Source organism: Drosophila ficusphila, unplaced genomic scaffold, assembly GCF_018152265.1.
Source record: "Drosophila ficusphila isolate 14025-0441.05 unplaced genomic scaffold, ASM1815226v1 contig_414, whole genome shotgun sequence".
Lineage (NCBI taxonomy): Eukaryota > Metazoa > Arthropoda > Insecta > Diptera > Drosophilidae > Drosophila > Drosophila ficusphila.
The window spans coordinates 8,861,916-8,874,211 of NW_025064328.1; the positions used below are offsets into that span (position 1 = coordinate 8,861,916).

Genomic DNA, 12,296 nt, shown 5'->3' on the forward strand with positions numbered 1-12,296 from the left:
AATAATTGAGATTGTCAACATTTGGCTTTGACATGCCCCTCCTCGCGCCGACCTGTCTGCCAACTTTAATCGCTCTATTTTGCCAGGGCAAACTGGCGGAGTTGTGTGGAGTGGGTGTGTGTGTGTTGCTGTTTTTACAGCTGAGTGAGGACATGACATGCTGGCAACGACCCCCCGAACCATCGCACTCCATCCCACCCAAAGTCTTTCCTTTTGTTTTCAATTTATAAGCGCATACAACGGAAATTGCCAACATGGCAGGGGGGGAAATCATAGGGGGTCGTGGGCTTGTGGACTGGATGGCTGGGTGGCACTTGAACCCAACGAGCCATAACAAAAGGCACACGAAGTAATTAACTTGTATTTATTGTATGCACACATAGTTGCCATGGTTAGTTTGCCGGGGCGAAAGACCAAAGCCCCGGGGAGTGGATGATGCTGCCCTCTAATTGATAAGCTCCGAGTTGGATTGGCCCTCGATCCAGGGTTTCCCCTTTACCCCCTTTACCCCTTTCCCCCCTTCTCCCCTAAGGGCTTCTCTTTTGGCCAGCATGTGCAGGCAATTACTTTCGGCCAGAAATGCAATCTTTGGCCGGCGGTCAGGGAGCCTTGATCACGGCCCAGCTAATGTTTATTAGTTTCCATCTTCTTTTCATTCAGATTTTTCTTTAAAGACTGCGCCCAACTCGAATTAGGATAGCCACTGGACTTACACTTCACATAATGTGGCTAAGAGTAAAACAATATTTTGTTTTCTTTGCATTAGTTTTATGACTAACTATCTTTTGTGTTATTAAAACATTTAGGAAAATTATTCAGTGCATTTGTGTAAAGTAGGTCCTTAAAATACATCACCTAATTTTTATGAACACAACTTCTTAATAAATAAGTATCTCTTGAGGTAAATCCTTTTTAAATAAAAAAAATGTGTCGAATGAATTACCTTTAAAATTTATTAAACGATGAAGGTCACTTAAGCCTTAATATGAAATAACTCTGGTGCATATTTCGCTTCTTGGCTTTGACAGGAGTGGTTGCGAAGTAATCCTGTCACTAATTCAATTGAAACCAATATCAAATGCAGCCTTAAGCATTTGCCATTCAAGTAAACCACTCCGCAGGCAGGGCACCACTCGCTAATTGGATTAGCATCGAAGGGTATTCAACTGCGGTTAGCTGGCGAGGAACCACAATTTCTTGTTTTCTGTCTCTGTTTCTGTTTCTGTTTTTGTTGCCGCTTCTGCCGCGACTTCTTCTCGGTGGATGCACTGCACCAACCTGACACGCAACTCCACTCTTTGTGGGGCATCCACTTGAGCTCCTCACTTTACCAAACTCCACTGCGCACTTTAAAATGAGTTTTTTGTATAAATTATTATACGTACATACAATAAGAATAATATGATAATGTACACAAAATTTAAAAAATTTATACAAACTGATATAAAAACTGATTCAGAAGCTTAAAATTGAATTAATTGTATTAGGAAAAGTACTTATAAGAATCAAAATTGTTTAATGGTTATACCTTAAAATACAAATACCACTAATAAAATGGTTGTACTTATAATTCTGTTTTTGTTAATTTTAAAAAAGAAATTATTACAACAAAAACGTTGTTGGGGACACCTGTTCCAATTTAATTTTAATAATTTTTAAGCTGTCCCATATTTTGACCAATTTAGTCGTGAAAACGCCCTAATTAATGCCCAATTCCGGTGCAATTTTCTCTGCATGTTGATCACGCCGGTCTGCGTTGGACATGGACTCCACTGGCTGGTAAGCTGGTGAGCTGGTGAGTCCACCTCTGTCCCGTTCTGATTCGTTGGCTCGGTGCTCGGGGCTCCGGGCTCAAGTGGCGTGTCCATGTCATTTACCTGGCAGCCACTCAAGTGGTAAGAGCAGAGGAACGCCAAGGGAAGGGGGCACAAAGTTCTGATGCGGTTTTTGCTGCAATTATATAATATTGACATTAGTTGCATGTTGGCTGTCGTTTTATGTTTGTGACGAGGCCGGGGATTGAGGGCTTGAAGCTTCAAGCTTCGAGCTTAATTGCAAACTGCAGCAGCAGCTTCAGAAACGCAAGATGAAGATAATGATGCGGCATCATCAGCAGAAATCCAAAATCAATATTATCGTTAATGACTCAATTACTTGATTTGCGTTTCGATTTAATGGCTTAATGTCATATAAATTAATTGCACTCACCGGCCTCTCTGTTCTTGGATTAAGTTCACTTCTGTAAAATTAAATCAAAGTCTCATGGTTATTTTACATCTTTCATTTGCAGGCACTTCCCAACGATCCTTCCGTTCTCGAAGCTCTTCGTACTCACATATCCAGGCACTTCAGACTGATTGACTGCACAGACTGCCAAAAACCATAGACGATATCTTCCAAGAGGAAAGCCATATCACAAGGAGAAAAAAAAGGAAAGACGATTGTAAAACGAGGAAAAAAACATATCCTGCTTCATAAATCATTGCCAGGCTTTGATTAATGTTGCGTATACGCAATGTTGTCGGCCCCCGAGTTGCTGGCCTCTAACTAAGTGAAAGCTCAAATCGCTCAAAACGAGAGGAAGCGAAAGCGAGAGAGAGAGAGAAAGGGAAACGATTCCATTAGCACCTTCTGGGTTTTAACAACATCATCATCAAGAGCCGCAGTCGAAGCCACAAATCCAGAGACCAAAGATGGCTTTCATCTGGCGACGACGCTCCACGACGATTGTCAAGCTGGTGGCCTTCCTGCTGGCCATTTGGTTCTGCATTGCCTTCCTGGTCTACACCGACGACACTCGCCGGAGAGCCTCCCAGGAGGGGGCGGGGGGCAGTGGCGTCGGCAGCGCCGTCGGAGGAGGGGGCGGAGCGGGGGGGACTCGGCGATCCCATTGCTCTTGCCCTGAGAAACGAGCCCATCGGCGAGGACTTTGGCGTCAATGGGAATGTTATCGGAGGAGGAGGCGGCGGAGGTGGAGGCGGTGGTCAGAAGCAGCCCGACGAGGCCGACATCCCACCCACTGTGGGCAAACACAAGGTCGACCATCAGGCCGAAAGGCAGCGGAAGAAGGCGGCCGACCAACCGAAGAAGAAGCCGCAAGACGGTGAGTCCGGGTGCCTTTAATTGCATTTTAACAACATTCATTGGTTTGTAGGGGTGGGCTAAAAGCCAGGAAGTTAATTAAGTCAAAGTAAGTTCAAATGCTTGAGGTAAAGGATTCTGCAGAAAAAACTTTTCTATTGCTTGAGACAGTTAGAAAAATATTGGAAACAATATGCCTTAAAAGATTTCCCTTTTCAATCCTTTGTGTAAGAAATTGTAGTTATTTTTTAATTGTTAGTAACAAGCTGAAAAGGAATCAGAAAAAATGTACAATTTTTTTGAAACACAAAGTTTTTAACAACTTATCATAAAGTTTATGTAAACTTTTTCCTTTCAACAAAAGCAGGGATTCTTAATTTTAAGAAAGTATTTTTTTCATCCAATTCATTTTCCACCTTGAGCCCTAAAGAAAAGTTTAACAAAAGCCAAAAGCCCCATTTCTCCAAAGAATTTCCAAGGGTTTTCTCTCGATTCTTCACATTCTTGGCCCATTAGTGCCCATTGCACTTTGCATATCGGAATCCTGTGTTCTGTGTTCAACAATAAGCATTTATATTGAAATCAGTTGCACATTTATTTCCGACTCAGATCCCAGCGATTTTCCCCGCTGGCCGACGAACTATTCAGCTCGCTTTTCCGCTCTTGTTATCGACGCCAGCGATTCTATTTTCCCCCTCTTTTTTGCATCCACGGGTTTGAGTTTTTTGCACTTCATTTCCACGCAATCGCTTGCAACTAATTCCCATCAATTCAATGCACACGCAGGCGGAATCTACCCCTCCCCCCTTTCCCTCCCCCTTTTGCCACTCGCTTTCCACACTCTGGGTTTCCCCTGCTCGTATTTTACGGTCACACATCCTCAATCCTTGTTGGGAGATTGCATTTTGGGTCACCAGCCCGATTCGATACAAGATGTTGAAAGAAGCGTACCAAACGGGGGATAATAACACATATTGCTTTCCTGTGTTCGATTTTCCTTTGCTCCTCTGCACTCCGCTTGAATTTGCCTCGCCTGCGAGGAAAACTTGCTGTTGCTGTCACACTTCCTCCTTTCGGCCACCGCCTTTGTGCCTTTAAGAAAATTTCTAACAAGTTTTACAACAATGTCGAAGATGCCGTCGGCGAGCGCTAACAACCCGAACAACTCGAACAACAACATGCAGCACTTAACAACTCGGAATGGCTGCCAAACAGCATTTTCAATGTCAGGGCGAGGGAATCCGAGGAGGGGGTTTCAAGAGGGAAGGGGAGCTCCAAGAGATAGATATTCGCATTAGGCTTTGGCGGGGAAAAAAAATAATGTTACTTACTAATCAAGTCGAGGCTTAAGAGCTGGCTGGCCCTGGGATTTTACTCAATGGACACTTGACTGGCCGCCCAGGCAAATCAATGAGGCCGGACCGAAGCCAACCAGCCATGAATTTCAGAAGGGAGGGAGCCGAAGGGGATAGAGGAGATTGAGGGGATCCACACGGGATCCGTGGCTTGTAGCTTCCTGTTCGTAGGCCCTCCTTCATCTATTGCCTCGCATGTGGAACAAGCATTTAAGATTGCATCAGCATGTGGTCGCTCCACTGGGTGGAAAGGGATCCAAGGGAAGAAGGAGGGGGGCTATGCAGCTGGGAGATCTAGTCTCCCTGGCAGACAATGCACGTATTTGCAATTTCGCATATCATGTTTGCATCTCTCGCTCCTCGCTGCTCCTTCATCATCGTCGTCCCCATTCCTGTCCCCATCCTCATCATCCTCGAGCCCGTCGTGGTGCAGCATCTACTCATCAGCGCCGAGGTGGCAAAGCTACAAGTTGGACCCGATCCTTGGCAGCAAGTCCAACGATCGGGGCATCGGCAGCTGCCCCATGGCGTCAAAATTGTGTGCAAGCCTACAAACGTTTACCAACACTCCCGGCTAAAGGGTCGCACAGGGCGAACTATTGGTTCCCAGGCACAGTGAAACCAATTTGCATGTACAGCGATTTCTTAAAATCAATCTTCTCTTAGTACTAACCTTTAATTTATTAGTTATTCAGGATTATTTAACTGGATTTCTTAAAACCTGTTAGCTAAAGACAAGTCCCACACAGACAATTTTTAGTCAATATTTGTTATCTTCTCAACTATCTCACGAATATGCAAATTTTAGTTCATATAAATGGTATATCATTTTTTAAGCATGTTTCCCTGATAATTTTTTAAGATTATAGAATAGTATTTTCTGTGATATCTTAAGTTTATTTTGTTGTTCGTGTACCTTGAAAATCTTGTTATCTAGGCCATCATTATAAAACAAATGGTTTTTCTGTGGAATCCAAAGGTTATCTGGATAGGTTACTCACCCAAGAAAACCGCCAGAATGCCATATAGGAATTTTGTAACGTATATTACGTATGCTAATTTATAAACGCCATTGAAAGCAACTTAAATATCATAAGCGACTGAACTGGTTTTATTACCCAACTGGTGAAATGGAATTGGAATGATGGATTTAGACCAAACTTGTTTAAGAGCTGATGTTTTGCATTTGATTCCAGACCCATCCCTCCTATCTCTCGCTAGCAACCCATTAACTTTGGTTTATGGGTCTGGGTGAAGAATGCCTTTGACTTCTTTCCAGAGATCCCAGAACACTTTAACAACTTTGCATGGGGAATAACTAACAATGGGGTTATGGTCTCGAAATAGATCATCCTTTAAGTCGGCCCCAATGGGGGGCTATTGTGACCACTGTGGCGTACTCCTCCATCTGGGATCTGGGTTCCTGGCTCTTCACGGGTTCCTTGCTGTTTCTCGGCCCTGTGTTCATAGCTGGTAATTAGTGTTGTTGTACTTATTGGCTTTGGCCTTGGGGCGCGTTACCACCACCGAAATGGCTGAAATGGGAAGAGCTTGCTGCGAGTGGCTGCAACACGACGTTTATCGCGCGCTCGCATCGGGCTCTTAAGGCAACTAGCCCCCGATCTTCCCCCGCCCCCTTATTCCATATCCCATAACCCATACCATATAATGCAGCAAGGGAACCTGCCTTCTGGCCATGTTATCTTGATCGCTGGCCCGTTTTCCCTGGCCACCTTTTACCTTCCGATCGTCTTGACTCATGTTTCTTTATGTTTTTTTTCAGCTTTTTTTTGCTTTGCTGCTCTTCATATATGCATAATTCTTGTTTTTACAATTTAGCAGCGATAATGATTTTATATATACACGGCAATAGGGGTACGCCCCCTTTGGGCCAGATTGATTTGGCCGGTTTGTGCGTCTCGCCCGTTGCTTTTAATCAATGCTAATCCCATGGCTTGATTTGTTTCATGTTCCTCGCATGTCTATCGCTATTTATGGCCCACACACACACACATACACAATACACACTCACAAACTCACACTCTAACTTAATATATATCTAGTGTAGATGGATCCCCTTCGGAAAATCCCCTCAGCATTAAGCGAAATAACGGCACTTTGGCATATTATGTTACTTTTATGCGGAAAACATGATGATGAAACACAGGCACGCAGGCAAAACAACCGATATGTCAGATGCCTTCCCTTCCATCGCACATACACACATCCTACACACACACACAGTGGCAGGAGCATTTGTCATGTGGCCACGCCCCCTCTTCCGCCCCAGCATATAACCTCCACCCATCCGCCCCCTTTTCCACCTGCTGTCGCTGTCTATAACAAAACATTTATAGCTTCCTGTCACGCTCAGGCGTGTCCCTCGAGTTCTGTTCGCTGCGATTGTCTCCTTTTGTGTTTCCGCTCAAATTCCCCACCCCCGCCCAATCACCCTCCCCCTCTTGAGCCCCCAATCCCCACCCCTGCAATCGAACCCCCCTTTCGGCACATGGAAATATAACGCATACGCCATGCTGAGCATGGAATTCGACACAAAAACCTTGTCAACTTCGATTTGCCGAATGCACAAAGTTGAAGGTGAATCGATACACAAGTTGAGAAGAAAAAGTTGACAAATGATTGATTAATTATCACTTACCTTGATTGAGATAAGCGAGTACATAAAACTATTGGAAAAGTTGACTACAAATTGTCCATTTGTTTACGAATATTCATTTAATTTGCACTGTTTAAAAATGTTATCATTTTAATCCACATAATAGATTGTCGAATTCGATTTATTAAAAGCGAAAAGTTAAACTGCAAAATCTGAAAGATAAATATAAATATTATTTTCTTGATGAATAGCCGTTGGCACTAAGTGAATTTTTGCACTTTATGTTTGCATAAAGCTGAAATCCGTTTAGCTTTTAGTTTGGCTTTAAAAGAACTTTAAGAGCTTGAAAGCCACAACAAGAAGAGATATTGATTTATGCTGACGTCTGTAACAAAAAAGCAGTATTTAATTCGAAAGTGTGTAAATTGTCAACTCTGATTTATTAAATGCGAAACATAAAGTTAAGAGGGAAAAAATGGAGAAAATGTCAGAAAATCCTTTGATTAATTATGATTCTATGATATAAATACCCATTTGGGAACTGCAAAAGCGTCTACCCATATCAGATATAGCCGGAGATTTATAGCGACAACAAGGAATGAAGGCTGCACATAATATACAACTTTGTAGGACTCACCTTTGTCGAAAAGGCGTGACCATAATTGGGTTACTTCGGCTGGAAAGGGCCAAAAGTTGCGGGAAAAGAGATGGCTAGCGACTCCAGCAGAGTTGGGCGGAATCATTAATATCGAAAGAGGCCATAAATATGCTACAGTGAATCAATAAAAGACATTAAATCCAGTTACAGTCCCTCCTCCGCGCCCTTCGGTTATATTTTTTATTGTTTTTTATTATGATGATGCGTGTGCGAGCCCAGCATGCAAAAAAGTTCATTACAAAAGGGTGTGGGTTAGGATTTGGGGAATGAGAATGGGTAGTGGGGCCAAAAAAGGAGCCTCGGCATTAGGGATGCAAGCTCGAGTCCTTGGCGCACGCGTGAATATTCCGCAATGAAGTTGTAACTACGGCAACCGGCGACAAATCATAAAATTTATGAGTTGGGGAACCCCCTCCTTCATATCCCCCCTTATGCTCTTTTAAGCCAGCCGCCTCTGGGCAGTTTAATGGTTTTTCTCTTGTTTTCCATTTTGGTGCGAGCGAATTTATTGTCGGCTGATTGGCCTCTTGGTTAGGCCCCTCCGTAGCATAATGCGGTTGGATCCCCGATTCCGACGCCGACTCCTTGGATCCCCGACTCCTGCGCATTCCCACTCGGACTCATCCCACCGGCTTGCCAGCCTTTTATGGCTTTTTATTTTGCTAGCTAGCTTTTTTATGCTTATTGAAATTGAAATGATTGTGGTAATTGAAATGTTTTTGCATGGCTGAAAGCCGGCCACTGGGAGTGGCCAGAATATGTCCACTGGTTCAGCAATATGCTTCTCAATTCATAAGGCGACTGATTCGGGCAGATGATTTTAGCCAGAAGAAACCAGTTGATACGGCCTTTTAGGGGCCAAGAACTCTGTTTTGTTTTTATGGACATTTAATTGAACCGGTTCAGCCGAAGATTTGTATATTAAGATCTTGTAGAGAAACTTAATATCGACTTTAAAATGTTTCCAATAAAGACTTTAAAAGGTTTTTAAGGTTTTAACACAAATTACTCCTTTGTGTGTATGGTAAATTTAAAAGCAAGTATGGTTTGTTTATGACTTGTTAATAAACCCTTTGACCATACAAATTTGTTTGCTTTTTATAAAAAAAAATTTCACTTTATCTATCCAATAATATATTTAATTTGTGCATATCCCTAGATTAAGTTTTTAGTCCATTCCAATATCCGATAATTCAACTGCTATTCAGCTCTTAAGGGGGCTTCTCATGTAAAATTTTAAAAAAATCAAAATTTTTTTTTTTCATAAATCGATAGAATAACGTCTTGAGAGTATATTCCCGAAGTTTTATAACTCAACTCTCAATATTATGGAAAATATCAGTGATTGAACGAGCGCGCTCAAGTTCAAGACCCACACTAACTCAAAACTTTAAATCGTTTTTTCTCAAAACGATGTTTTAAAAAACGCGGTACACGATTACGGAAAAACTACTGAACCGATTTTTGATATCTAAAAAATGTTTTGCAGATTATATATTGAACGAGTGCGTGAATATCTGAAATTGTGAAAAAAAAAAGTTATTTTATACACTTCAATTCACACCCAATTCAGCAAAAAAAAAGACGAAAAAATGACACTTTTTTTTTCAAGACGTGATTTCAATATTTTAAAATCGAATTTTTTGAAGTGGCTGACATTCACGCACTCGTTTGAACCTTGCTGCATACAACAAAATTTTTTTGTTTTTTTCAGATGAAAACTTTTTGCTCCACACTGTACCGCAATAAGTCCCTCAGCCGCGTCGAGCTACACGCGACCTTCAATAAGTCCGCCATTTTGTTTTTTAGAATTTTCAAAAAATGTATTCTCATACTTTAAACATGTCTTCAAATATGTGCAAAAAATTATTTGTGTAAGTTTTCATTTTCCAAGAGAAAAAAATTCCCAAAAAACCACTGCTTTTTGGCATGTTACATGAGAAGCCCCCCTTAAATCATTTTATTTTAAGTAATTTTCCATGTCACTTTAATCCATCTAAAAGCTTTTTCAATTTCGTGTGAAGAAAATGCGTTTAATTAAATTTGTAATGCCCCTAAGCAGCAACTCAGGATGTGTCTGAGTAAGTCTGCTCAGAAATTTCCATTAACGGTGTCCCGATTTCCGAAGGACAACGAACACGCACAGGACACAGACAGGCATTCAGGCGATGCCCAATAAGTGTCACTTGTGGCTGACAAATCGCATAAAAAGCAGGAACGGAATCGGGACCCCAGGAAAGGGGAGCACGGGAAAAATGTGGGGGAAAGGCTGGCGTGGAGGTAGCAGCTGGGAGCAGAGAATTCATATTTCCATGCAAATGCAAATAGCAAAATAATAAAATGCACAGCAAGAGGAAAAACACTGATAGCATGGGACACGTATGAGGCGGCGGAAAATGGGCTGGGGAAAAATAGGAGGAGGGTGTTTTTCCACCACCCACACAAGTGAGGAAATTTGCAAGGCAAACGATTTTTCATGACCCGGCGAAGCAGCATTCTCCTCCGATGATGGCAACTTTTCATGTGCAATGCACCAAGAACTAAGTGTTTGCCTTGTATTTTGTCGTAAATTTCACGCATAACAAAGCTTTATCTTCATGCAGCTCGGTGCTCAGTTTACCTTTGACTCACAATTTGGTTGAAAATACAAAATAATGGTGACCTTTTCTAACCATTTTTCTTTCCTTCTTCTTGCAGACACCAAAAAAGTGATTGATCCGCCGGGAAATCTGGAGGAAAATCCTGGCGAGCTGGGCAAACCTGTCAAGTTGCCCAAGGAAATGTCGGAGGAAATGAAGAAGGCCGTCGACGATGGATGGACCAAGAACGCCTTTAACCAGTATGTCTCCGATCTGATATCCGTGCACAGGACTCTTCCCGATCCTCGGGATGCCTGGTGCAAGGACGAGGCGAAATATCTGACCAAGCTGCCTAAAACCGATGTCATTATCTGCTTCCACAACGAAGCTTGGACTGTTCTGCTGAGAACGGTTCACTCCGTTTTGGACAGATCGCCGGAACACCTTATTGGCAAGATTATTTTGGTGGATGACTACAGTGACATGCGTGAGTTTCCAACGAGTTTTCAACTTATGTAACCTATTTATAACCGCTGTAATTTCCGCTTTTCAGCTCACTTGAAGAGACAGCTGGAGGATTACTTTTGCCGCCTATCCCAAGGTTCAGATTGTCAGAGGCCAAAAGCGAGAGGGTCTGATTAGGGCCAGAATTTTGGGTGCCAACCATGCCAAGTCCCCCGTTCTCACCTATTTGGATTCCCATTGCGAATGCACCGAAGGTGAGTGCGAAAGAAATTAATTCAATATTCAGCCCAAAAGTATATTGTACTTTTTTCCTGGCAATTTTTCTGCTTCTCTTTTGGCATTTCCATTTCAATTCGCAAAACTGTCAATATGCTAATTGCCCAAATTAAGCTCTTAATTGACTAACCAACTTGCGTTAGTCAATTTTTGGTCCATAAAGAATTCAGGCGAAATAAATATTTGAAATGTATGCCAACGGAATCAAAGTGAAACAATCAAACGGCAAAATTTTAATGCTGCCATACAATGGTTTTACATTCTTTTTGTTAATCGAGATTTGCCCATTTCCCAATGGACTCTTGTCGTATCTCGTTTATTGTCGAGTGTAATGTTCTTTGTGTAACTCAATTTTGATGGCCATCAAACAAAATCCGTTGGGCCGAAAACGTTGCCAATAAAACAAGAGTCCGGCTCTAGAAAAATCACTTAATCTTCGGCATTAGGCCAATTTCGTTTCCGTCTTTGCCTTTTATTTTCTCCTTTTATTAGCCAAAGAGTGATAAGCAAGCCTACGAAAAAGACAATCAATTTGGTTTATTGGAAAACTTCACAAATGATTGCTCAAATGTAAACAATATCACCACAAAGGCAGAACGTTTTTCCTGTATTTGATGGATTTCCTGAAAACCAATTAAGCAAGACTGAAAATTGTTGGAATATGTTAAAGTTAAATCTTTTTGCAGGCTGGCTGGAACCACTTTTGGATCGAATTGCCCGTAATGCCACCACTGTCGTATGTCCGGTTATCGATGTGATTAGTGATGAAACTCTGGAGTATCACTATCGGGATTCCACAGGAGTGAATGTGGGAGGATTCGACTGGAACCTCCAGTTCAGCTGGCATCCAGTTCCTGAACGCGAAAGGAAGCGCCACAATGTAAGTGATTTCAAAAACATCAAGACAGAAACAAAAACCAATTCAATTAAAATTTTACAAGTTCTACAACTCGGCAGCGAAAGAATCTTTAGAAATAGCTTACCTAATTAGGATAATTAAAAAGGGTTCTTTGTCTTTTAAAGTTTATGGGACTTTCCTTTTACCGAGCTTTTTGAAATATATATATATATATTTTTTTTTTACGTATACATATTTTTTTACCAAAATAGCAACATTGACTTCAGTTTCTTATATCTTTTTTTTTTCGGTGTGTGAAAAAGGGATTATAACCTTCGTGAAAAGTGGGATTTTTGTGCGGTTGACTTAAACATGCATGGCTATTTATACCGCTGTGTTTGGTATTAGTTGTGTTTGTTTTACGCCA

The 12,296-nt window shown here is 41.8% G+C and overlaps 1 protein-coding gene across 1 annotated transcript in view; it reads left to right on the forward strand.

Moving 5' to 3' along the window:
* The window catches only part of LOC108090377 (putative polypeptide N-acetylgalactosaminyltransferase 9), a 61,742-nt gene that overhangs the window by 24,588 nt on the left and 24,858 nt on the right, over window positions 1–12,296 (forward strand). Inside the window, 6 exon segments of the mRNA XM_017189008.2 lie at window positions 2,291–2,870; window positions 2,872–3,103; window positions 10,409–10,777; window positions 10,844–10,872; window positions 10,874–11,009; window positions 11,718–11,911. Coding sequence (XP_017044497.1) covers window positions 2,694–2,870; window positions 2,872–3,103; window positions 10,409–10,777; window positions 10,844–10,872; window positions 10,874–11,009; window positions 11,718–11,911 — 1,137 coding nt within the window. The 5' untranslated portion in view covers window positions 2,291–2,693.